Below are 27,946 nucleotides of genomic sequence, written 5' to 3' on the forward strand. Positions count from 1 at the left end.
TGTTGAATAAATGAATGCATCATTGCCATAGTCTGCTATAGGTCTCCCTTTTTCTAATTTTGCACATATACAGTCCATTTTTAATAGTACCTTCAGAGTTATCTTTAAAATATCTATCTAATAATATGTTTCCTTAAAAAATTCTATTGATGGTTACCAATTTTTATTACACATTAGGATACTCATTCAAATACAGATGCCTCAGCCCTATCTCTGGAAATTCCAATTCAGTAGCTCTGGGGTAGAGCCCAAGAATCTGTATTTTTTCCATGCATCTCAGGTTATTCTGATGCAGTTTTGCATTTTGGAACTATTGACGTGGAGAGTAAAAAGGCTAACTCTTTCCATGGCATGGAAAGTTTTTCAACCCATCTTACCAATTTCTTTCCCCAATACTCCTCAACCATATTCACGTACCTGCACATTTATTACTTGCCATTTCCTGAGCACTTCTCATGAACATTTTACCATGTTGTTCTCCTTGCTTACATTGCCCTCCCTGCCCTTCTGTACTTAGTAGATCCCTCCTAAATCTTTCAAGGTTCTGCTTAGATGTCACTTTCTTTGCAAAGTCTACCTTGTCAGAATTTATTTGTCCTTCCCTTTTGTCCTCATAACATCTTGTTCTTCATGCTAGTTTAGCAACTACATGTGATATCATTTTATACAAATTTGTATTTAACTTTTCTTATGCTAGACTAAGAGTCCGTGATAACAGGAAGCTTTTTTCAACCATCTTTATCTCCTTAGTTCCCGGTATACTCCTTAAATGAATGAATCAGTGTTCACTAAAGTTCTGAAAGAAGATGGACTCTGTTATTTTCAGGAAGAGCAGACTGAGGTCTGACCCTTCGTGAATTTACATGTTTGGGAAGAGAAAGAGTGATCATAGGGAAAGCTGAAGAACTAGTTAGTTGTCAAGGAAGCTAAGGAAGCCTCGAGAGAGACCGTTTAATTGCTCGTTCATCCAGCTGTTTACTAAATACATATGTATTTATTGAGCATTTACTTTGTGTCAGGCATTATTCTGGGTAACGAGGGATAATATTTGCTGCAGAGAACTTGGATGTGTATTTGTGTCTAAAATAGAAAAACAGAAACATCAAATATTTTTTAAAAACTTGATTTTATCTTAATGAGGTTTAGAATTGAGGCTTCTTTCTGCACTGTTCAGTCAGTTATCTCCATCTTTTAGAGGAAAGAAGACCAATATGTAACTATCACACTAGCTGCTGAATGCCTGGCCGCCTTAGGGGCTCAAGTCTGTTATTTTTTATCATTCCCTAAGGATAGTAAAGTCCAGTTAGTTGTAGGTTGGAGAAAGTTAGACTCCAGTTTCCTAAACTGAATTTTCTTTTTTTTTTTTTTTTAAAGATTTTATTTATTTATTTGAGACAGAGAATGAGAGAGAGAGAGAGAGCACATGAGGGGGGGAGGGTCAGAGGGAGAAGCAGGCTCCCTGCCGAGCAGGGAGCCCGATGTGGGACTCAATCCAGGGACTCCAGGATCATGACCTGAGCCGAAGGCAGTCGCTTAACCAACTGAGCCACCCAGGCGCCCTAAACTGAATTTTCCATAAGATTGTGAGGGGTAGTACCTTCTTAACTATTTGGAATAAATTGTTAATCTTACATGAAGGCAGAGGGATAAAATCTTTTTATGCCTTTAATCTGAGAAATAATAATTTTTTTCTGATGAGATTCTTGGGAAAGCAAGAAAAGTTCGGCTGGTCTGAGACGAACATCTCAACTAGTTTTTCTGAACACACTGGCCAGAGGGAATTGTCTCACTCCCCTCCTGAGGGGTCTAAATCATAAGAGCAAGTTGATGAAATACCTTCTCCCTTCCCAGATCCAGTAGTCGTGTGCTGGCAGAACTCTGACTATGCCATGATTGGACATCTTGACTGGCTGTTATATTTTCATGATTACTTTTTGGACAAGGATGAGGAGTACCATGTCTCCTCTATGACTTCTGCTTTTAATGAGTTTCTGGTAATGCCTCCAGAAGATTCCTGTTTTGCTTCTGTTTAGCCCTATCCTCGGGCAATTTTATTAGCTTCCATTTGGCCCATGGCTGCCAGCAACGATTTATTGCCTGGATTGTGCCTTTCTTGGATCTTATTTGTTCTGCTAAAATCAAAGATGTTATATTTTAAACAGTGGGAAAAAATTTAGGCCAGGACTCCAAGTCAGCATCCAAATGCATAAATTTTATTAGTGCAAATTATGGTCAACGACCAAACAGTCGACATTTGGAGGCACATGGTAGCTTCAGACTGCACACACTATCCATCAAGTCTTTTTGAGCAAGTCATGCTGTGGCAGGTGGAAGACTCAGGAGCCAAGTAGTTTCATTATTTACCTAATGTTTCCAGCCTAGGGCTGCTATTGCCCCAGTGGAGAGATTTATCACATGGTTTTGATATGATGACCTGTGAATAAAGAGGAAAATATATTTCAGACGATTTCTATGAACATAAGTTGAATTTTGGATTATTGTGCTTATTTCTATCCACTCTAGAGAGGGGATACACCTACCTCCTCCCCTGACAGCAGAGCCCTGAAGCTTTATGCCCTTAAACTTGCCTTCTCCCTTGGTTCTGTCCTTCCTGGCCATGTCTTCACAGCATCAGTAGAGGCCTTCTCTCTACTTTGCTGTAGCTGCTCTGGTTACTGATTTAGTCTAAGATGTTTCTGATTTGTCCTGATTATTTCTCTGAACTTGAGTGCATCCCTTTTAAGACCTCTTCTCCAAATAAAGGATTACGCATATTCCTTTTGAATTCTTCATATTTGAGTCATGTTCTGTTCTAACACTTGAAGGACTAAGGTCTCCAGTATCTGTGGTCTTTGAAAGTCAGTCTCACCTTTTATCAGGATTTCGCATGGTTACTTAGGGTAATTGGATTGCACTGATAGCACTAGGATTTGTAAAGCAGTTACTTGCTTTACTAAGATTATTCTTGTTTCTTTATCTTATTCACAGATTGCTGTCTTTTACTGATATATACATAAGTTGTTTCTTAATACCATTCCCCTTATTCAGATTTCACTAGATTTACATGCATGAACATACATACATACATGCTTTTCCGGTTATTAAAGCCCCAACGGGCTCTGACGATATCTGCAATTACTTGGTGTAAGAACAGTAACTATTTCCCTTCCGAACTTTAGTGGGGGCAGAAGTCCCTACCGATCACCTATCTTACTCTTACAGAAAAGATCTTACACATCTTTTGGTCTGACCTGATCTAGATTATCTGAGTACTGCCCCTTTGTGTTAAAGAGTATTGGAGTGCTTTTGATGAACTTTATTGTGGTTATGTGTATGAGTATGTGTGTGTTTCTCATCCCTCGACTGCCTCCTGTAGCCTAGGCCAGGACTCAAGGAGCAGTGCTCTCCAGCCAGGTTACTGCTTGTCTTGGCTTTCAGTTATGACTTGTGAATTTCCATTACTGTTTTTCCTAAGCTAATAGGGGATTGCATCTAACTGCCAGCATATCCTACTTTGTGATTTTGGACCAGCTCGAAGACTCCTTTCAAATAGGAAAGTTAGTATTACATTTTCTGTGGTTTCTGGGAATAGTGTAAGAAAAGGAAATCTAGTAATTCTAAACCCCTCCTTTATGGTGCCTGTTAAAATGTAGCATATTAAAATTATTAGAATTTCGCCTCTCTTCACCCTCTCATGGACTAGTAAGTAGTTTAAAGGCCAGAATTATTAGGACAGTGGCAAGTTAGAAGGAGAAACAAAGGAAGTGGGGAATCTGTAAGCCAACAACTGGAACTGAAAATGTCTGGATAAAGGAATCTCATGCAGAGCTCAGAGAGAGGTAGGCAAATTATTGTCTCAGTAGCCCATGTTAGATCCCAGGAATTTTTTTTTTTAACCCTTTTATTTTGAAATAATTGTAGATTCATAGAAACTTATACAGAGAGGTCCTGTTAATCCTTCAACCAGTTTTCTCCCACTAGTAACATCTTAGGTAACTGTAGTATATTATCAAAACCAGGAAGTGGACATTGGTACAATTCATAGACCTTATTCAGATTTAAATTCAGATTTAAACTGAGAAGTCTTATGAGATGCCATCTAACTGTTGAGTTGTTTCCCAACCTTTAACTTTGGTTGTATACTTGCTAGCATTGTAAAGTGCACAGAAGGACCAGATGTGATGGCCAGACCTTTTCTCTCATTGACTTATTATTTTTATTATTTTTTAAGATTTTATTTATTTATTTGACACAGAGAGAGACAGCGAGAGAGGGAACACAAGCAGGGGGAGTGTGAGAGGGAGAAGCAGGCTTCCCGCGGAGCAGGGAGCCCGATGTGGGGCTCGATCCCCAGGACCCTGGGATCATGATCTGAGCCCAAGGCAGACGCTTAACGACTGAGCCACTCAGGCGCCCCATGACTTATTATTTTTAATAAGCTCTTTCAAACCTTGCAGAGAATGATACAACAAATACCCGTGTAGCTGCCAACTAGCTTAAAAAAAGAAGACTATTAGCAATACAGTTGAACATATCTTTATACTTTTACCTCATATGAATGTATCCCTAAATAATGTATGTTGTTTTACATGTTTTTAACATTATGTAAATGGCATCATATTCTACATATCCTTTTGCTATGTGCTCTCTACAGTTTAATATTATATTTGTAAGATTTATTTGTGTTGATATACATAGCACTAGTTTATTCATTTTTACATTGATACATGCGACAGTTATTCATTTTCACATTGTCATATGGTAGCCCATTATATGATTGTACTAAAATTTATTATCTTCTGTTGATGGATATTTACAGTGTTTTTAGGATGATAATGTTAGTTTTGCTATTTAAAACATAATGTTGAAATGAAAATCAAAACCACAAAAAGACATTACTTCCTACCACTTGGATGGTTTTAATAAAAAGGAAGGACATTAACAAATATTGGTGACAATATGAAGAAATTAGAACCTCATACATTGCTTGTGGGATTATAAAGTGGCATAGCCACCTTGGAAAACAGTCTTGGTAGTTCCCCAAAATGTTAAATGCAAAGTTACCACATATGTCCACACAAAAACTGGTACATGAATGTTTATAGCGGCATTATTCCTAATAACTGAAAAGTGGAAGAAACTCAAATGTCCATCAACCGATGAATAGATAAACAAAATGTGGTATATCCATACAATGGAGTATGATTGGCCATAAGAAGGAATGAAGTTCCAATATATGCTACAGTGTGGGTGAACCATGAAAGCATTATACTAAGTGAAAGAAACCAGATGCAAAAGACTGTGTATTGATTCCATTTGTATGAACTGCCTAGAATAGGCAAAGAGACAGAAAGTAGGTTAGTGGGTGCCAAGGGCTAGACAGAGGGAAGAATGGGAGTGTTGCCTAGTGGATGTGGGGTTTCTTTCTGGGGAATGAAATGTCCCGCAATTAGATGCTGGTGATAGTTGCACAATTCTGTAAATACACTAAAAACTGCTGAATTGTATGCTTTAAAAGGGTAAGTTTTATGGTATGTAAATTACATCTCAATGAAGATATTATAAAAACAAAAAACTCATAATGCTACTGTGAGCATTCTTGTTCATGGTTCCATGTGTAAATGTGTTAACAGTTTTTCTAAAGGTTATATGAAGGATCAAATGTTTGTGCATCTTTACCAGATAGTGCTTTTCCACATTCTTGGCTATACCAATTTACATTGCCTCCAGCTGTGTTTGAAAGTTCCTATAGCTCCACATTCTCGTTTTGTCAGATTTTTTATATCATTGACTTAGCAGGTCAAAACTGATATTCTCAAATCAATTGTTTACTATTTTCACACAGTGCCAACAGTGTGATGCTATTTGTAAATGCCTATTGACTATTGCTACAGATTTCTTAGTGATTAGCTGTAAAATATTAAGGCCCAAGTAGCATATTGCTTGATATTTGGGGTTTGTGCATGACTAACATCATACAAAGTTTATGAAATCAGGGAGAGATTGGACAGCTGTGTTACTGAAAACGTTCCTTAGCATCAGACAACTACATCTCAACAAATCATATTTGGATTATTTAGTTTATATATTATCTAGACACCATACATCTTTTTCCACTGCGTCCCCTATCCTGCCAGTTTCTGCTTCATGTAGCAGCAGCTTTCCCCCCCCCCCCCCGTGGTAGCTTTTCATGTTGTACTTGATATTTTTTTTTAAAGATTTTATTTTTAAGTAATCTCTACACCCAATGTGGGGCTTGAATTCACAACCCCGATATCAAGAATCACATGCTGTACTGACTGAGCCAGCTAGGAGCCCCTAGATTGTTTTTTTAATGGCAAAATTCTGGCTGAACACATGGAAAAAGACACTTAGATCCTTTAGATGTGTTTTCTATTTCAGTCATATAATAATTGCCAACTTTCCCTCTGGTTAGTGTTATGGTTTAAATAATTATGATTATTCCAAGAACTTTTTTTTTCCTCCCAGTAAGGAGAGTCTTTATTAAAAAGGATTATTGCAAGGTGGGAAGGGAATATGGTTATAGGGGAAGGAGGATATTTGCAATAGGGAAAACACTGTGGTAATAAGATCTGAAACATTAAGAATGGCTAACTTCAGGAACGTACATGTAAGTCTGAGTACTTATAATAGGTTCCTGTGTATTTATATGATCTGTTGACTTTCTTTGATTTTTGGCATATTTAAGGTACTGAATAATTGAGAATCAGCTTAAGTGCTGTTGTTTGACAAAGTTTTTTTGTTTGTTTTAAGGGTGATATATTTTTCTTACTGCTACTTGCTTTTTGTAATATACTGGTGAGGACTGTTTTATGAGAACATATTTAGGCATATCTTTGCCTAAGGACTTTGCCAAATTGCAATTGGAAGAATGGAATTACACAACTTTTCATGGCATCCTATTCTTTTACAAAAAGGAATGAAGATGTGGGGTTCTACCTATCCCTTCATATTTGACTATTGTGATCATCTAGGTCAGATTCTACTGGGTGAGAAGACTGCTTTCTAGATGCAGTAGAAGTTTAACCTGATAATAGGGTAATCCTGAATAGTAAATTTGAGGTGGTAAGTTTTTCTAAAAATTGACTGTGATGATAGTTTGATTCACTTATCTCTGGCTATACTAAAAAACCGAAACAAAAGTAAAAACAGAAACCACACACACACGGAAAAGTAAGCATACCATTGAATTACATACTTTAAATGGGTGAATTGTATGGTCTGTGAATTATATCTTAATAATGCTGTTTTAAAATTAAAAAAATAAACATGAGAAACTTCCCACTTTTATTATTAATCAGCAAAATGCAAATTGAAATACTGATTATTTTTGTTCAGTACTTTAATAGAAATTTTTATATTGGTTCTGTCAAGTATGGATATTGGTATGGAATTGAGAAACTGGGCACTCTTATTCAACACTGTCTTGTAAATGGGTAAATCCTTTTCAGAAGGCGGTTTGGAAGAATTTATAAAAACAAATGCAAGTTATTTGACCCCCCGACTTGTATTTCTTTCCTTCTACTGGAACGTGTGCAGAAGGATGTTTGTAAGGAAATATTTTTTTTTAAACATTTTATTTATTTATTTGACAAAGAGAGTGAGAGACCTCAAGCAGGGGGAGCAGTAGAGGGAGAGGAAGAAGCAAGCTCCCTGATGAGCAGGGAGCCTGATGCGAGGCTTGATCCCAGGACTCTGGGATCATGACCTGAGCTGAAGGCAGACGCTTAACTGACTAAGCCACCCAGGCACCCCCAGAAATATTATTTAATTCTTTGTTTGTAGTAATAAAAACATTAGGGAAAAAACTCTAAGTTTATATAAACTTAGATAAACAGGAGAATGAATGGTTAAATAAATTATATGTTCATAGTTTGGAAATCTTTTACAGTTATAAACAAAAGGTAGACTTCATGACCTCCACTAACATGGAAAGTCTATAAAAATTTTTGAATAGAAAGAAAAATGCACAGTTAATACATATGTCTCTATGCTTTTAAAAATTCTAAATAATACATAAAAATGTGTCTCTGTATAAGTATGTGTTTTGAAAACATTTTAGAAGGATATATACCAAACTGTACATAGCTACTTTTCATTTTTTTTTACTCTTACAGTAAAAATATACTCTTGTGTTACTTAAAAAAATTACTTAAATCATTTTGAAGAAAAAGGCTATAGTATACTCTGGTATAGAGCCTTGGACTGGCAGCTAGGAACCCTAGAGCATTAGTCAAGTTACGATCATAGACTTAAGCCCTCTTGAGTGGTTTTATTCTCATATAGCTCATGTAACTCAGTATCAGGAAGTAGGATTAATATCCATGTTCACCATTATCACTTCCTGAGCATTACTTTCCATACCCTCTTATAAAAATAAAATACCTTCTGCTCCTTTGATTTGCATGCTATTTGGCTAGGCCACCTTCTTTCTCATTCTTCAAAGACAACTCACAACTTCCTCTCAGTCTCATTACTATCAGAGCATCCAACACTTTGGCCTCTCAGTTTCTTAACTTCCTCCTTTTGGGTGACTTATCCCTCCATCTTGCTCTGTCACTCACTTCCACAGTCACATCTATGACAGTTTTCACCTAGAGCTACTTCTCAAAGCATCTGGCTTTTTGAAGGTAACATGTAATGACTAGTTCAGTCCTTACTCCCATTGTAACCAAATTCTTATTGGGACCTCTAGTTCTTCTCCCCATCCCCTTTCTTCCTAATTTATCAGCTTCCCTTATTATCTTTTTAAAAAAGATTTATTTTTAATTATTTTTATTTATTTATTTAGAGAGAGCATGAGCTGGGGAAGGGGCAGAGGGAGAGAGAGAGAATCTCAAGCAGACTCCATGCTGAGCGGAGAGCCCGATAAGGGCTGGATCCCACAACCGTGAGATCATGACCTGAGCCGAAACCAAGAGTCAGATGCTTAACTGACTGAGCCACCCAGGCACCCCTTATTTATTTATTTGAGAGAGAGAGAGAGAGCAAGTGAGTGTGAGAGAGCGGGTGGGGAATGCAGAGGGAGAGAGAATCTCAGGCCGACTCCGCTCTGAGCACGGAGCCTGCCCAGACTCGATCCTATTATCCTAGATCACGACCCGAGCCGAAACCAAGAGTCTGACGCTCAACTGACTGCACCACCTAGGCGCCCCCCCTTATTATCTTGCTTAGGTTCTGTGTGCACTTCAATAACACTTTCCCTGTTACTAAATTAAACCCCTAAACTTCTTTACCTCTATGAAATTTTTGAACTTTTCAGACAGAGTTCTAACCCTTGATGAACCCAATTCTGATTTCTCTGTGGTTACACCCAAGTGGCTAAAAATCACAAAATAGTGCAGATTTTTTACCACTTTACATTCATGGTCACCAAATTCAAATAGATCTTCCCATTGTCTGGAAACTCACTACTTCTTTCCCTGAAAAGATCATTCTCCACTTCTTTATTCTCCCCACACTTCTGACCACCCAATTTCCTCCTTTTTTGTCAGCAGATGATGTTACCTCCTACCACTCCACAGAATCTCTGATCTGGTTTTTGTCTCCATCACTGCACCAAAAAAAAGCTCTTTAAAGAGCTTTAACATGAGACTTGTTAAAAGTCTGGTGACCCTCAAGGTCTAAATTGAGAGTTGGTATAATAAAGTAGTTCATAGTGTGGGCTCTGGAGCCAGACTGATTGGGTTTGAATGCTGGCTTAGTTTTTAGCCATGTGACCTTGGACAAACTACTTAACCTTTTATTTATTTATTTATTTATTTATTTATTTATTTAAAGATTTTGTTTACTTATTTGAGAGAGAGAGAGCACAAGCAGGGGGAGCAGGAGAGGGAGAAGCGGGCTTCCTGCTCAGGACCCTGGGATCATGACCTGAGCCAAAGGCAGATGCCCAACGGACTGAGCCACCCAGACTCCCCAACCTTTGAAGAGTGAAAATAAAAATATCCTTTTTAAAAGTTTGCTAGGAGGATTAAATTAATGTATAACACAGTGCTTAACCCATAGTACTCAACAATATTATTATTATTATTTGTTAATCATAATAATCACATTCTAATAATTCTGTAAATAACAATAAATAAATAATTCTAATAATTCTATAAATAACATTCTGTCACTTATATAATTAATATGTATTTATTAAATATTAATATTCAATATAATAAACATTATTACTATTATTACTCCTACTACCACCTTCATTACTATTATGATTATTAATACTATTTCACAGATAAAATAGGAAACAGAGAAATTAGAATTCTTTAACTTTTCACCTACAAACCACTCTGCCTTAGTCAGAAACACTCTTTTTTCCTTCCCTCCTGGTGTAGTAGCAGAGGTGTTCTTCCCATCTAATGCTAACACTCCCATCTTTGTTTTGGAACCCTTCTTCTGCAACCAGACACTGTTCAGTTTCTCTCTTCAAGCTTTTCCTTTTATTTGGACTCTTCCAAGTGTCATTAAACATGCTCAGATCTCTTCCATCTTGGAATAACAAAATTCTCAGGACCCCTCCCTGGCCTCTACGTATCACCCTGCCTTTTTCCTCCCTTTCTTAGCCATATTTTTCAAGACTTACCCTTGCTTTCCTTTCCCCTCACTCTTTATTCCCTTCCTATCTCAACTTCATCTCATTGCTGCATTGAAACACTTCTTGCTAAGATCATCAGTGACCTTCAGATTGCTAATTCTGACATTTCCATTCTTCATCTTACTTGACTCTCAGCAACATAAACCACTCTGTCCTTCTCTCTCACCTTTTTATCCTAAGACTTTCATGATAAATTTTTCTTGCCTTCCCCCCCTTCTTCTCTTGTTGCATCTTCCTTGTTTGCACATTCTTCTCTACATGGTTTTTAAATGTTAGAATTTTCAAATCTTGGTGCTAGGTCTTCTCACTCTACTCTCTTTCCATGTCTTGTTCACAGGCCCAGCTTCAAATAGTCCTCAAAAAACATTGGCTGCTATCAAGATTATCATCATTATTCACCAATATTTCCCTTCCTTGGAGGACTTTTGGGAAGACCCATGGGAATATATTTAAAATTTGAGTATTTTGGAAGAAAGAATGGCATTATAATTTACTTACATTTTATTATTTCATTGAAATTAATCTGGCCCTAAAATAAAATAAAACTTAATCCTACTGATCAGTGTTATCACAGTATTGGAATAAAAAAGTTGTTGATATGATGTATCTAGTATTATGCTATGAATTAGCAATCATGAGAGTGTCCAGATTCATCTGTTCAAATGCTATACATGAAGCCATTTCCAGGCACTGAAGGAAATGATAATGATGAGGATGAGGATGATAGTAATAAAAGTAATAACAATGACAAAGACAAAAATTCAGCATCTTCCTAATACAAGTATCTTTTATATGTTGAATTTTCTGTTCCTTAAATTTGGCAGATTCTCATAGTGTGTGATCTCATGGCCTAGAAGAGGGAAAGAGACTTCTGGAGAAACTGAGAATTCTCAGCCAGTGCATCACACTCATTCACACACACACACACACACACACACACACACACACACCAGAAACCCAAGGGAAGACCAGTTATGCTGTCATTTCCACAGCAACCAGCTGGGATTTTACAAATGTGACAAAGTAGAAAATGAAGTTTCTACTTCATGTTATGTCATGTTAGTGTCACCTGGTAGGCTGTGATCGGAGTCCTCACTGGACCCTCTTCATGGTTGTTAATAGCATTTGACTGATTTTGAGGACATTAAACTACCTTTCAGGAAATGTCCACTAGTTACTTTGAAGTCCCCTCCCCTTTTAACCTGTTCTTCCAAAACAGCTTTGATTTTTAAGAGGTAGTATGCCAGGTATACCGGTTAGCCCAGTATTACCAGACACAAAGCATCTTCTGTCAGAGGGAATGTTGTGTCTGGCGCAGAATCAACTGGGCACAGTATCATAGCTTGCCTGGCAGAGGTCTAAACAGAGTGGCAGAACACCACTGGCAGGCTGAGAGTGGGAAGGGTGGTGCCTTGGGTTGCCCAAGTAACTCTGTTTTAGTGAGAATCCTAACTGGCTGAGAAAACATACCTCTTTCAGTGGCCTTGGTGAAGCCTTTTGATCATTGAGTATTTCCTTAAGAATTTAAGGGCAGGATCAGAAAAGGGCTCCTATTCTGTTAACGTCTTACCTCTTGCCATATGCAGTGTTATGTTGGTGGAAATTTCAAATTTCACCTTTTAGTTCCCTCCTTCACCCACTACCAAACACAGATTATTTTGTATACATTGAGGTGGGGGATGGACTTTTGTATCACTAAAAGCTAGTGTTGTGATTTTCACTGTGTGGATTCTGAGATGTCTGCTGCCAGCTAACAGTGCCAGGACAAACTGGTTGCTTACTGGGTATGTGTCAGGATGAATATTTACATGATTGATTATGCTAAAAATAGGATATTTGAAATTATTTTTGTATTTATAGTTATATGTTTGTCATATAACTAGGAGATTTCTATCCTAGTTACACTTAATATAGTAGGTTCTGTTCTATATTGTTAATGATACCATTAAGCAAATATATATTGAATGCCTCCTGTGTGTTCAGCACTATTCTGGGCCCTGGGGATACAATTAGTAAGTCATACTCTGCATAGATGGAGTTCATAGTCTGGTTGGTAAGTTGACAAAGATAAGTGCAGTAGAATGCAATGCACTGTAATAGGCCCTCAGGAACACAGGTGGTGGTGACTGACTCTGCTAGGATGAGAAGGACCGTCAGGCAGGCTTTATAGAGGAGGTAATGTTTAAACTAAGTCTTTGAGACCACAGAGAAGCTCTAAGCAGGGAAGTATGGTCCAGGCTTAGGAGATGGCATGTATAAATGTGTAGAGGTATATGCAAGCGTGGTACGTTGGAGAATTGTTCTGGGAATGGTGGGTGACAGCGAGTAGCAATATGTGTGAGCAGTCACACTGTGCCAGTCACATACTTAACATGCACACATAGTAAGTCATCTAGTCCTCATAAGACACTCTAAGAAAACTATTATTGTTCTTCCCATTTTAAAGATGAGGTAACCGAGGCAGAGACAAGTAACTTACCTATGGTCTTACAGCCATTCAGTTTCACAGCTAGCATTTGAACTCAAATTTTTTGGCCAGTGCTCTAAACTGGGTGTCGGCAAACTATAGCCCACAAGCCACATCCAGCCCACTGTCTGGTTTTATACAGCCTACAAGCTAAAAATGGTTTTTGCATTTTTAATTAGTTGCAGAAAGCAAAAGAAGAATAATATTTTGTGACATGTGAGACATATGAAATTCAAATTTCAGTATCCATAAAATTTTCTTAAAACACAGCTACACTCATTGGTTTGTGATGGCTGCTTTCACACTACGGTTGGCAGAGTTGAGTATTTGCAAGAGACTGTATGACCTGCAAAGCCAAAAATACTTACTCTGACTTAGAGAGAAAGTTTGCCGACCCTTGCTCTAAAACAATTCACTAGATTGCCTCACGGTATATTTTGTTTGCTAAAATAACACAAAGAGTGTGTGTTAACAGCAATAGTTGGATTTATGTACTACTTATCTTTTTAAAAATCTGTTTTCATATTTGTTGTCTCATGTGTCCTCATATCAACCCTGAAATAAAAGGAAGGTTAAGTTTGATGCTTTCTATCTTACAGCTAGGAAACCTAATTGTGGGAAGATTGGGATGGGCTGTGACATTGAAGTTAGACTTTTTTGCCTGTACAGTGTCTTGTAATGTCCTGCACTCTGTTCTGAAATTTGCCCTCTACCTTTGTCCTAGATATACAGTTGCTCAGAGCTTGGGCTCAAGGCCACTCCGTAAATGAGACAGTTGAGATAGATTGAAAGAGCAAGGTAACACATACTCTTTCCTTAACCTTCAGCACCTCTGCAACAGTGTCTGAAATTCTCTTCTTGGCAAGGTTCGACTTATTCTGAGCACACTGCCAGTGAAGTGCTCCAGGAGGCTTGTATTTGATTTCAGATAAGTAAGCACTTACCATCAAAGGAGACAGGGGGCATTTCTCATTTTCGTTTCCATAAAGGATGCCATTGCATTGGTGGGCTATGTGGAAAGTCTTTGACTTAACAGTAAATTTTGCATCTTTTTTTTTAGGTTTACACTTGTCCATTATTCTGCCTTTGGAGCTTGAGGTTTCTACTTTTTTGCTGTTCCTGATCTTTTCTGAGCTTAGGAATGCTGCCTCTTAAATAAAGGAACTTTCCTGGTTACCTTGGCACTACCACCAAGCTAGTCAGGGAGAGTGAAGTCTAACTCTTATGTGTGACCTCAAGGGATGTTTGTGTTATCTATTGCTTTTTATTATTCATTGCACTCTCTTACCTCTAGGACATAGTCTGAGGATTGAACTATAGGCCATGTTTCTTATATTATTGAGCTTGATGCTTTCAGGAAAAAACAAGTTATTCATATTTTCAAAGTCTTAACCACTAGCGTCTTCTCTTTCAGCCCAAGTAGTGAATTGATATTATTAGCAAAATTGGTTATACCCAGATTTGGTCTGTTAAGGTGCATCAGAAACAAGGTGGTACCTTCAGAGAGGTCAACTGTGTTTCCACTGATAGTATTTTCTTAGCCACTGACAGTGCTGAGGTCAGAGCAATGTAGAAAAACATTTCTCTGTCCCAGGGGTCAGATGCCTCAGGGATGCTGAAATGCCTAAAGCGATGGATAACACAAATGTATACATTTGTCGAAACTCAGTAAATGTGTACTGACGATCTGTGCTTTTCACTATATGTAAATTTTACTTCAAAAGAAAAATAATACTCTAAACAAGCGTTGAACTCTTGCTAATATGCATGTGACATGTTTGAGGAAATTATTATGAATGTCTGAAATGAATGAGTGAAGGGATGGACATGTGATAAAGTAAGTATAGCACAGTGTTAATGGTGGACTACAGGTCATGTGAAGGTAAATGGGTATTCACTGTGAAATTCTTCCAACTTTTCTATGTTTGAACATTTTCATAATAAAATATTTGGGGAAAATGCCTAAAAAGGATAGGCAGGTAATGTAACTTAATAAAAGTAGGCTAAGTATAAAACAGTAGAGGATGGTGGGGTGTGGGGCATCAGGTACTCATGCTCTGCCTAGAGAAGACAACTGCCACTCAGTTCAGTTGTTACTTTGCATTGCCAGATATTCTAATTTTTAAATCTCGAATGTGGAATTTTTTAATGTGAAAAATCTTTATTTTTAAAATGCCACATGGGCCAAACAAAAGGCTTTTAATTTACCAACATTTTTCTATCCCAAAGATTTTAATTTTAGAGGAAAAATGGAGGTGTCCGCTTGAATTGTAAAGTCACCATTGTTACCACTAACATGTGACTTTGAAGAGACCTCAGCAGTAGCGGAGACCTTCTGCCATAACCTCAATTCCCCTGTTCTGTGGGCTGCTGTACGATAATGCTTTGCCAGGGCCATGCCGCCGTATTCATGACACTGACCCAACCAGGGCTTTGCTGTGGGGCTGGGAACAGCTGTGAGATTGGGCTGGTTGGCTTCAATTTCCCTGGGCTCACTTTAGGATTATTTAATAGGGAAAGGGCAGCGAGTAGTACATGCTAGCTTGCTGCTCAGATGTAGTTCCTGGATGTAAGTCACTTAGGCTTGAACAGAAATTAGCACTGGGTAGGAATCAGCAACAGAAAAGACTTCTAAGACTTCCTTATATTCCCTGTTCTGACTACGCGGTGTTGCAGTCTACCAGGGGTCCTAAGCTCTTAACCGTCTCTGCGTTATCCTTTTTCACCATGGGCGTTCTAATCAGCTATGCTGTCCCTTCTACCTCAGGGATGCTTCTCAAATCCATCCCCTCCTCCATGCCTCCACTGCCAGGACCTTACTTCAAGACCTCATCCTCTGTAGCCTTGATTATAGTTTTCTCAGTGGTTGTCTCTGTTGTGAATTTTTCCTGCCAGTAGTTCAATCTTCATATTCCCACCACAGTTACCGTTCTTAAGATACAATTCTGGTAATGTCACTCCCTGGTTTAAAAGACTCAGTACCTCCCTGTTTCCTTCAGGATAAAGGTTAAACTTTTTATCATGAGATACAGGGACCTTCATTGCTGCCAACCTATCCTACCAGCCTCTCTTCCTTCCATTTCCCATTAACCTGTAGGGTAAAATTCAGATTCTTCAGTATGGCAAATGAAGCCCTGTTCAGATTTTCATGTGTGCCCCCATCCCCATCTGAGTACAAAATGCCAAACTTCTCACCATTCCAAAAGACTTTCTTTTTTTTCCTTTTCTCCAGACCTTTGTATTACTGTTCCCTTTGCTCCTGATGTTCTTTATCTTTGCTTTTTATTTTATTTTATTTTCATCCCTGCTTTTTAAACTGGCTACCTCCTTCTCCGTTATAACTCAGGTGAATAATATCCATTCTGTGAAGTGTTCCCTGTTACCCCCAGACAAAGTTAGTGACTTCTTACTCTGTATTATAATACTTTGTACATATCACTCATTTTATATTAGAGTATGATTTCTGTTACATGTATCATTTACATATCTCTTTCTACCATGAAATGGTAAAGTCTTATTCATTTTTTATTCCTGCATCTTCTCCTAAGGATTATGTCTGGCAGAGTATAGGCCTCAGTAAATGTTTGTTACATGAATAAATGAAAGGCACTTTACAGTCAAGGAATGTATTACTAAGATAAATTCTTAACCTGTTCTTTGGTAATGTGAGTCAGTGTCAGATCCGGAACTTAAATCTGTGTTCTCAGATTTTCTGCCTATGCTAACAATAGACCTGATGGACCCCTCTGTAGCCAGGGACTGTTATGGCAAAACCCAGCATGCAGCCCCTGAACTTCCTTTGCCAGCTGTAGGAGAGTCATTCTTCCACTCCTGGCTCACTGTCTTCCCTTTCCTCTGATCCTTCTAATTTACTTCCTTCTCTTTTAATAAAACCTGACTGTGGTCTGTTGGCATCTACTAGAACTTACAGAGAGTTTATGCTATATTTATGTTTATTTTAAGTATATATTTTTTGCCCTTTCTGGTGTGGAAAGGAGTGTTCTTGCTATCTCTTAGGGATGAGGGCGGTGGGGGGGGAGGGGAGCAGTAATAGTAATAATACTAGCAGCAGCCAACATGTGGCATTTAACTATATGCTGTACATTAAGTATTTTTATGTACATTACCTCATTTGTAACCCCATGAAGTAGGTACCATAATTCGTGTGATAATTTTATAGATGAGGAAACTGGAACATACAGAGATAACTTGTTTTACGAACACAAAATTTAGTAGACCTGGGATTTGAACCCAGGAAGTCTATTCCATAGTCTGCACTCTTAACCAGTACACTGTTCCTGCTGGGGCTGCTTTCTTTACCACAGAGGACCCTACATGTGGGGAGACATGCCAGTAAGTGATTTGGACTCACATATGACTAGCTTTGCCCGTGTAAAACTCTTGATGAAAATGTGCTTGGAAAAGAGTAACCTCTTATTTTAATATCTCCTTTTAGGGATAAAATTTGCTGTACTGATTTATACTTTCTGAGAAGTCAATCTTCCTGTAATTTTTTTGTGGCTTTTACTCCTTACCCAGCTCAGACCCAGAATTGCCTTCCTTCTTTTCACAAGGCTTACTTGACAGCTGTGGATCATTGCCCATGCCATAGCTTTCAGGCCGTACTCTTGCGGCTTATGAAACACTTGTTTATGGGCACAGAGTGATCTGGAGTTAAATAGAAAAATCCCTCTCCCTGGGACAGCAATTTACTCTACATGCCAAGTTGGCAGCACAATAGACCTTTGGGGGGCTGTGGTTAAGATAGGTAGCCAAGATATGAGGGAGGTTTCTAATCCAGACTCATGCTAATAAACAGAGTGGTAACCAAAGCACCTTAATGGGATCTTTGTGTTTTGCATGTAGTCTAGCCAGGAGTGACCAACTCAAATCAACCAATTGGGCACATTCCTCATATGAAATTATTGGAGAGTTAGACTAGTATCAGTTTACCCTATATATGCTAAAGCAAAGTTATTTTTAGGAAGATAGTATCAGGTATTAAAAATGTTCCATGGGCCAAGTGGTGTCTGGAGACTGGCCCATGAACTCTATTTTGGATACCTCTAAATTGGTAGGTAGAAAACATTTAGGTACTTCTGCAACTGAATATGTGACCTTAAATAAGTCATTTAACTTTCCCGGGACTAGTTTCTCCATCTGTCACATGAAAAGTCCTGGTGTTTATTGCGTTAGCTACCATGTTCTTTCCTTCTTTTACATCTTTGTTGAAACATGCTTTTTCCAAGGAACCTCTTTTGATCAAGTCTGTAAAGATGAATCATCCCATTAGTGTGCCTCAGCTCTTATGTGCAGAGTTGGTAAGAAAATAACTTCAAGAAGGGCTTTCTTATTTATATACAAGTGTCCGAGTGTCTCAGCTGTGTACACTCTTTTGACTTGAGAGAAACTCATGCTTGGGATTTTTATCATTATTACTAGGCCTCATTTATTGTTCCTCAAAATCAGGATGATCAATGAATCATGAAACAGAGATTTGGACACTGGAACTATAAAAGTTCTGTTTGGAATAACCATGGGCTTTAAAAAGATGGGCCCTTTATTCTTTCTTCTTCTCAACTTTCTAAAAGCCTGCCTTGATCTAATGAGAGAGAGGTCAAATGTATATAGCCTTGTGTGGCACAAAATTTGCCAAAGCCATACCTGTAAGACAACTTAATGGGCTTTTCTTCATTCAAGGGGATAAATGCATGGGGAATGGAGAAGGCTGAAGGAAACATTATTTGAAGGGTAAGGGCTCGGGCATTTAGAGGAGGCCTTAGTAGAATTCAAAATGAACATATTTTTGATATCTAAATATTATCAACCCTTAGTATGATACTTGCTCTTAACTGAAAGAAGGTGTTTTCTGGTCCCAAATTGTAAACGTTTATAGTCTTGCAGGTAATATGCCAGTTTACTGAGAAGAAATCTTAGTCAGTATGACACTCCATGGAAAATTCTTTACTTCTGCTGTTTCTCTTGGCTATCTCTCCCAAAAGGCTACAACAAATCAGTGTCCAGAGCCTGTCTGACCACTGAGTACATAATCAGATATAGTTCTCACCATCTGGGAGCCAAACTGTCTATGCCAGTGGGGTTGGGAGTCTTTTACACAGGGCTGACAGTTGCTGGAGTCACCTGTCATGTTGGAGCAGAATGCTATTACGATTTTCACTTGAGTAGTAGTTATACTATATCATGATTGGAATAGAGAGACAGGTACTTGGAAGGAGTGACTCAAGCGTTGGATCAGTCAATCTTAACTACTAATATGTTAAAGCCTTCTCATAGTGATGATCTGCTGATGGTTGAGGTTTCCAAATTTACTGACTCCTTTATCACCTTTAATTTGCTGGCATAAATTCTTGTTCTGTGCTGAGGCTACCTCATTGGAGCAGGGGGACTTTGAGCTTTGAAATGTTGGGTTTCACAGCAAACTCCTCAGTTCCTGCCACCCTAGTTTCAGTTTCAGTCCTCAGCCAGAGTACTTCCAGCAAAATACCTAGTGGGAGAACCATGGGCAGGTCTTCCAAGGTGTTTGCTATTAGGGCTAATTACTAGAAAAAAAACCTTCGAAAACTTTCTGTTAAATGTAGTTGTCTTTTAAAAAGTGGTATAATTAATGTTTTGACCATTTTTCATCTGGCAAAGAAAGGATGACTCACTGCTGTGATTTTCATTAATACCAAGGGATAAAGATGTGGCAGACTCTTCAGGTTCTGATTTCCTGTTTTCTGCCAATTGTGTTTTCTATGGCTTCAGTAATAAATTACCATAAACATGGTGGCTTAAAACAACAGAAATTTATTATTGCACAAGTTAGAATGTATTATCTGGAGGCTAGAAGCCTGAAATCCAGGTGTTGATAAGGCCGCACTCCTTCTATAGGCTGTAGGGGAAGATTGGTTCTTTGCCTCTTCCAGTTTCTGCTGACCGTCAACATTCCTTGACTTGTGGCTGTGTCACCTCAGTCTCTGCCTCTGTGGTCACATTGCCTCCTCCTCTTTGGTCTGTTTCAAATCTCCCCCTGCCTCTCTCTCTATTTTTTAAGGATTTATTTGTTTTTAGAGAGAGAGTGAGCAAGGGGAGGGGCAGAGGGAAAGGGAGAGAATCCTTAAGCAGACTCCATGAGGGGCTCGATCCCACAACCCTGAGATCACGACCTGAGCCAAAATCAAGAGTCAGACGCTTAACCAGGCGACCCCTTTCTAGCTCTTATAAGGACACTTGTCATTGGAGTTAGGCCCCACTTTGATAAGTTGATCTTGCCATCTCAACATCCTTAATTATACCTGCAGAGACCCCTCTTCCAGGTAAGGTGTATTCACAGGTTTCAGGGACTAGGACATGGACATATCTTTTGGGGGGCCGCCATTCAACACACTGCACCATTGAAAAGGAGACACATGGACAATACACAATGGGTGGGAGGCAGCAGTATACAACATCCTTGCCTGGCCCTAGTCCATACATGGATGTGCTGTATGATTTTGATGGAATCACCTTGGGCAGCCTAGAGAGAAGTCTTTGGGTGATTCTAGATATCTGAGAATCAACTGAATGTACAGAAAATGTGACTTTCTATGCATTTGGGCATTTATTCTTCCACTTAACATATCTGTTCAGGGCTCTTGTGTGCCAGGTGCTGCTCTAGGTGTTTTCTAGGTCTGTCAATAGCCTTTGTGGAATTTATAGTCTAGCTTTGCTAGGGATGACTTGAGATGTTCATATAGGTGATTCAGGAATGTGGGGTTTGGCTGATCAATGTTTGTGTGAAAGAAATTATGCTCGTTGTATTTAGGGTTTCCAGCATAAAGTTGAAATTATATAATTTGGGAGATTATATAAATTTTGAATTACATACCTTATATGTAAATTATTATTATTATTGAATTATATAAATTTTGGGAGGCTAAAGGACAAAATAGTGAAATGGATGGAATGGGGATATATTACAAACATCGTCATCTCCCAGCACGTTGGTCAGCATGATTTGTTGAAATCAGAAGTGTGAGCTGAGAAGTCCAAACAAATAGCTGGTATGCAGCATAAAGCCCAGCTTCTAGGTGTCATCTGCCCTGGCATCTCGAGCTGGGTTTTGTGGGGAAGAGAGTTGTTCTGGAGCAAAGGCAGGTAGTTTTAGCAGTATTCTGAGACACGAGAGCAAGGTCAGCTCTTGGAGCCAGCGGCACTTGGTGGTGGTGACAGTTGCAGGCTATTTTGGGAATGGAGGAGGCTTTGTTTTGTAAGGCTTTCTCTGCACTCCCAGATTTAACTCTGGCACCGATCAACCATCAGCCACTTTTGTCTTTGATATAGAGAGAGCAATATTAGGTACAGTAGAGAGATCAGAGTTCCCTTTTATCATTTTATTGGTAAAATCAAGTCTTTTTTCCTTGGAGATAGCTTATCATTGCCAAGGAAATGTGACATGCTGATTTTAGGAAGTTTTAAATTATTATGTGGCAATTTTCCTAATATCTCTCTGGACCAATAATTAAATAATATCTCCTTTTGTTAAGGAGCTTAGGAGAACTTGTTATTTTAGCAATGTTCTGTGTATCCTCAGGAATGAAAAATAGAAGGAAATGACATAAGCCACAGCAGAAGGAATAGGGTTAAATGCAAAGAATATTCCCATTGATGTCATGAGTAACATCAGAAACTTCTTTAGCATCCTTTGCCTATTCAAGGAAAGGAAAGACTCATCTATCTGGAAGATTCATGATCGCTCTATGTAGAGGCATCATGTTGGAGTCCATGCCCCTGGACAAGGTTTTATAGATGGACGAATCTGCTCATCCACCATGCTTCAGTCGTGAATGAGTCAGCAGCACAGCTGCAAATGGAGTGGGCAGAAGGGCATCTAAATTTAGTCGTTATTCACTGGAGAAGGTTTTCAGTGACTATTTGTCTCGCCTTCATGGCTTTAGTCATATTCCTTCTTCTGGAGACAGAAACAAAAAGAATGGAGAATGGTCACTCCAAGATATTTCATGAGCACAACTCTGTGGATTGTCTCCGAGGATGATTCTCTTTCAGCTTAACCGTGGTACATACTATTTTATTCACAAAGCTCCTGAATTTAGGAACCTGCAGAATCCTGGATACTAGAGAGGAAATTTTTTGAAGTCAGACTTAATAAAAAGCTCTAAAATCTTTATAGTTCAAAGACATTTTTTTAACCAAACTGCCTTCCTCCTATAAGATCCTGGAGGTGAGGGAGGGCAGTGATGGGTGAAGAGTTAGTACAATTTGTGCTCTTTCCTGGGGAAGCTGCTATTTGTTAAACTGGTGGCTTTAAAACAACAATGCCAGGGTTTAGCTCCTTTAATCCTCACAAAATCCTATGAGGTAGGTCGTATTCTCATGCTATAGATGAGTGCACTGAGGGCAGCAGGGTGGCTCTTTGGTTAAGTGTCTGCCTTCAACTCAGGTCATGATCCCAGGGTCCTGGGAGCAAACCCCGCATTGGGCTCCCCGCTCAGCGGGGAGTCTGCGTTTCCTTCTCCCTCTGCGTCTCCCCCTGGCTTATGCTCTCTCTCTTCTCTCTCAAATAAATAAATGAAATCTTAAAAAAAAAAAAAAAAAAGGATGAGTACACTGATCCTCAGGTTACATACTTCATTCCAGGTTTTACATATTGGCAGAGCTGGTATGCAATCCTGGGTTTGTCTGACTTCAAAGCTGATGTTTTTTTTGTTTTTTTAAAAAAGATTTTATTTATTTATTTGACAGAGACATCGAGAGAGGGAACACAAGCAAGGGGAGTGGGAGAGGGAGAAGCAGGCTTTCCACTGAGCAGGGAACCTGATGCGGGACTCGATCCCAGGACCCTGGGATCATGATCTGATCGGAAGGCAGACGCTTAACAACTGAGCCACCCAGGCGCCCCCAAAGCTGATGTTTTTAACAATATAGTGTCCTTCACTTTGTGGAGGGTATGAGGAATAATTTAACTCTTGACCTACTTTATTTTCTTTGAGATGATTCTTTGGAGACTGATGATCTGCCAAAGTACATTGCAGATTAGGCTAGTTTTTTGTTCTCAAACATCCTCACAATGTCTAAAAATACTGAAAATACTGTATCAAGAATTTGAGATTCATAGACAAAAATATAAAACTGAAAAGGAAAAGAACTGAAGTGGTGATAGGGTGAAGGAGATTAAGAAAAGGAAGGGAGAGAAGTAAGAGGGACGGAAAGAGAAGTTTTCTCCCGTTTGATACCTGGACTCACTGGGCTTATTTTAGGCTCTCTGGGATTTGGCTGCTCTCATCTTCAGAGGACAAAGAATGATCTTGAAAACCTTGGCTTCCAAAAGTCTGCCTGGTGGGGGCGTGGCCATTGGAGCTAAAGTTTTTAGACTGTTGAGCCAAAGCAATTTTGTAACCGAGCAGGAAGCAGTTGACCCAGCTGCTTAACGCAGGTTAAGATGGCACATTTGATCTTAATGATACAGGAGTTTGTTATTACATGGGCAAAGCACTTTCTTCTCCTTAGACTTTAGTACCTTTTTAAAAAGTATTCCCTTCTATCCTTTCACTAAAAAGTCTTTATTAACAGTTTTTAGCAAGGTACTCTGCAATGAGTTAGCCAAATCTTACCTATGGGGATTGCACACTAGCAGACATGCAATATATCTGAAATTTAGTGATAATAATAGTTATGAAATATTTTACATGGTAAAGAAATAAAGAGTAAATGAGGAATGCTTGTAGAAATTGATAAACCTGAGAGAACATCATAGAAGAAATGTAAGTTTTGGAGCTGCTTGTTGAAAAAGAGACCATTATGAATTTTGGCTATAAGAATCATCTGGCTTCCAAAGGTCAAGTTAGAGGAATATATTATATTGCATCAAATCAAATCTAGGCTGATATGTTAGCTAATCTCAGTAATTGTAAAAAGAGTATCAAATGGTTTGAGAAAAATGAACAAAGATGCTTTTTGTAACCAGGGTTACCTAATTAAATTTTCATCCAAATTGAATCAGTCTTTGTTCATGCATGCCCCTGCTTCTAGGCAGAACTGACGTGAGGTTTGTCTCTGGAGGAAGTGCCTGTAAGTTCTCTGAGTAATATATGTACTCCTTAAGCCCTATATATATATAAATTTGGAAAAGGGAAGAGTATTTTAATAGCCTGTACAGACAATTGTGGATACTTTTCTTGAATATTATACTAAAAGTCCAACAAGTAGGAGTTTCTTAAATATTATTTGCAGTGCAGAATCTGAAACATGTCAGTGGATTTTTCTTACTTTGTGACATCAAAATTGAGTGGTCCTAACTTATACTTTGAATGAATCTTTTACCCATGCATGATTATCTATACCATGTATTTCATTAGTACTTGGAAAATAAGGATTCATTGAGTTATGCAGATTTTCTAAATGTTAATGCATTTACTTATACATTTGTGGATAGTCCCACTGATCTCATCAGAAAAGTATTAAGAAGCTGTCAAGTTCATGGTAGTGGTATGTTTCCCAAAATTCCGAGTTCTTTTGGATGGTCAAATTTTGTCACTGGCAACAAATACTAGTTATTTTCTTTGAAGTGACAGACTCACCTTGGTCGTTTTCAAGTCTTTTTTTTTTTAAAGATTTTATTTATTTATTTGAGAGAGAGAATGAGAGAGAGAGAGCATGAGAAGGGAGAGGGTCAGAGGGAGAAGGAGACTCCCCACTGAGCAGGGAGCCTGATGCGGGACTTGATCCTGGGACTCCAGGATGATGACCTGAGCCAAAGGCAGTCGCTTAACCAACTGAGCCACCCAGGCGCCCCATTTTCAAGTCTTAAACCATAATTTGCATGTCAGTTCTTTTGAGTAAAAATAGCATTCCATGAAAAAGTGGCTAGTTCATCTCACAATAGATGCACAAGTGCTTTTTTCTTGGAGACAACCATCATGCTTTGGGATACAGCGGAAGTGCTTTATGTAGACCTCCTATATCACACATAATATTTAAAAGACTTATAACCAAGGACTGAGATTTAATAAAATTAATATTTTACTGCTTCATCAAGGTCATTTTTTTTTTTTTTTTTTAAGATTCGATGGGACGCCTGGGTGGCTCAGTTGGTTAAGCTTATGCCTTCGGCTCAGGTCATCATGATCCCAGGGTCCTGAGATCGAGTCCCGCATCCGGCTTCTTGCTCAGCAGGGAGCCTGTTTTTCCCTCTGCCTGTGCTCCCCCTGCTTGTGCTCACTCGCGCGCTCTCTCTGACTCTCTCACAAAGATTTCATTTATTTGTTTGAGGGAGAGAGAGAGAGAGTAAGTGAGATAGAGAGAGAGCAAGAGAGAGAGAGAGAGAGCATGAGCAGGGGGGAGGGGCAAAGGGAGAGGGAGAAGCAGACTACCCGCTGAGCAGGGAGTCCTATGTGGCGCTCCAACCCAGGACCCTTGAGATCATGACCTGAGCCAAAGGCAGACGCTTAACTGACTGAGCCACCCAGGCACCCCACCCAGGGACCCCCATCAAGGTCATTCTTAAATGAAACTGTTTTGGTTTTATTTATTTATTTGTTTATTTGACAGACACAGCGAGAGAGGGAACACAAGCAGGGGGAGTGGGAGAGAGAGAAGCGGGCTTTCCGCTGAGCAGGGAGCCCGATGCGGGGCTCGATCCCAGGACCCTGGGATTATGACCTGAGCTGAAGGCAGACGCTTAACCAACTGAGCCACCCAGGCGCCCCTGTTTTGTTTTGTTTTAAACTGCGAGTACGTGGTAGGGAAGAATACAGTGAGTACTAGTATCCTTTGATGCTACTGCCTTGATTCCTATTAAGCACTAGTAGTTTTACCCATAATACCTTATGTATCCTTGGTGCAAATGTCAACACAGTGAAAAGGGCAAATAATGTCTTAATATTGTTATAGAAAATCATTTTGATCTGATAATAGCTTCTCAGCTGAAGTTTTAACTCCCACCACACACACCCCCAGGCCCCAAGGAAAGGATTTAAAGACAAGTTTTTTTTAAAAAGGAGTCTCATTTGTTTCTAGGTCCTGAATTATTCCAACTGCTTTAGAACAATCAAAACCTTGATAATGATTGCCTTTATCAATGTGGGCATTTTACCTCCTTTTTATTCTATAGATAAGTTAAGACAGCCTTTTGGTCTGCAGATCTCATTGCTATTTGTTACTGTTTCTTTTAGGCTTATGGTAAGCCTAAAGTTTCTATTTAAAGAGCTAGTCTGCTTTCTCCTAATTGTTGCTGTGAGATGGGGAGTTAAGGATCCCTAACCATCCAAACTACAAACATACTTTGCCGTATTGTTTGGAGCCATTCAAAAAACACATGAAAAGAAAGTACATTTCTTCAGTTTGAAGTGATCACCTGATCCTTTCTCACCAAAGCAAGGATTGTTTGGCAACCCTAGAATCTTCAACTCTAGCTTCCCACTGAGAAAATTGCATTTGATTCTGTGTGATTATTTTCTTTAGAAATTCATAAGCAAATTAGTGGTTTCTAGCATGTCCTCTTTTATATTATGATGATGAAAACAGCTCACCCATTTATAGTACTTTAGAAATCACTTTCACAATTAATCCTAATAGTACTATAAATAAAATTAAGTATCATTAAACCTATTTCACAGCTGAGATTTGTTTTAAAAAACTTAATTATTTATTAGAGAGTGCATGCGTGTGCACACATGAGTGAGGGGAGAGGGAGAGAGAGAATCTCCAGCAGACTCCCCACTGAGCGCAGAGCCTGATGCGGGGTTCGATCCCATGACCTCGAGACTATGACCTGAGCCAAAACCAAGAGTTGGACACTCAACCAACTGAGCCCCCCAGGTGCCCCCACAGCTGAGATATTGAGACATACAGACAATTCAGGGGTTTGCATAAAATCACAAAGCTTAGAAGTCATTCTCTGGACACTTTTATCAGTATGCAAGAAATAGAAATTAATGTATCATTACAACGGTTGTATTGTCAATGCCCAGAGCAGTGTCTGGCACATAGTAGAACTCAGTCAGTACTTGTCAAGTGAATGATTGGACTTTTCTTTTCAGGCCTGTATTGATGAAAATTTGGACATGGTGAAGTTTCTGGTGGAGAACAGAGCCAATGTAAACCAGCAGGACAACGAGGGCTGGACACCCCTTCATGCAGCAGCTTCCTGTGGCTATCTCAACATAGCAGAGTGAGTCTCTGTATGGGTTTGGATTATTTGTAGGAATAGCCTTCATTTCTCTTCTGCTCTTAAAAATTTGAATTCATAAATAGTTATAATTTCTATTACAAATTATAAAAGCAGGAGTTTGAATCATTTTTAAGGAATAATTGGTACTGTTTTTATATATCTGCTAAATCCACAATTTGTTTTTTTTTAAGGACTTATTTATTTATTTTAGAGAGAGAAAGACAGCACAAGTCAGGGGGGGACAGAGGGAGAGAATCTTCAGGCAGACTCCCCACTGAGCGCAGAGCCCTACATGGGGCTCCATCTCATGACCCATGAGATCATGACCAGACCCGAAACCAAGAGTCAGGTGCTTAACCAGCTGAGCCACCTAGGTGCCCCAAATCCACAGTTTTTTAATTGAAATTTTTTGTTTGCTTCTATTCTCAGGTAATTCATATTTGTTTGGATATTTAGAGGTGGCTTCTGTTGTGCTCTCTGGGTCACTTTTTGAGCAACTCTAACAATGTGTGGGCAGGCCTAGAGATTTTTTTCTGGACTTCTTTGTAAACTTGTTTTATTGTTTAAGAAAAAAAATCAGTGCTTAGTACAAATGAAGGTGGAGAATGCCTGGCATACTGATCACAATACCCATATAGTTAATAGCAGAAGAATGAGCCTAAAGATGGAGCAAAGGAAGGGTAGGGATTGGCAT

General features: G+C 38.9%; 1 protein-coding gene across 2 annotated transcripts in view; it reads left to right on the top strand.

The window, feature by feature from the left end:
- The window catches only part of LOC118551409 (protein phosphatase 1 regulatory subunit 12B), a 105,136-nt gene that overhangs the window by 42,267 nt on the left and 34,923 nt on the right, over window positions 1-27,946 (top strand). For both annotated transcript variants that reach the window (XM_078078271.1, XM_036117167.2), the window contains exon 2: window positions 27,122-27,252. In XM_078078271.1, coding sequence (XP_077934397.1) covers window positions 27,146-27,252 — 107 coding nt within the window. In that variant the 5' untranslated portion in view covers window positions 27,122-27,145. The remainder of the gene's footprint in view (window positions 1-27,121; window positions 27,253-27,946) is intronic.

Source organism: Halichoerus grypus, chromosome 7, assembly GCF_964656455.1.
Source record: "Halichoerus grypus chromosome 7, mHalGry1.hap1.1, whole genome shotgun sequence".
NCBI lineage: Eukaryota > Metazoa > Chordata > Mammalia > Carnivora > Phocidae > Halichoerus > Halichoerus grypus.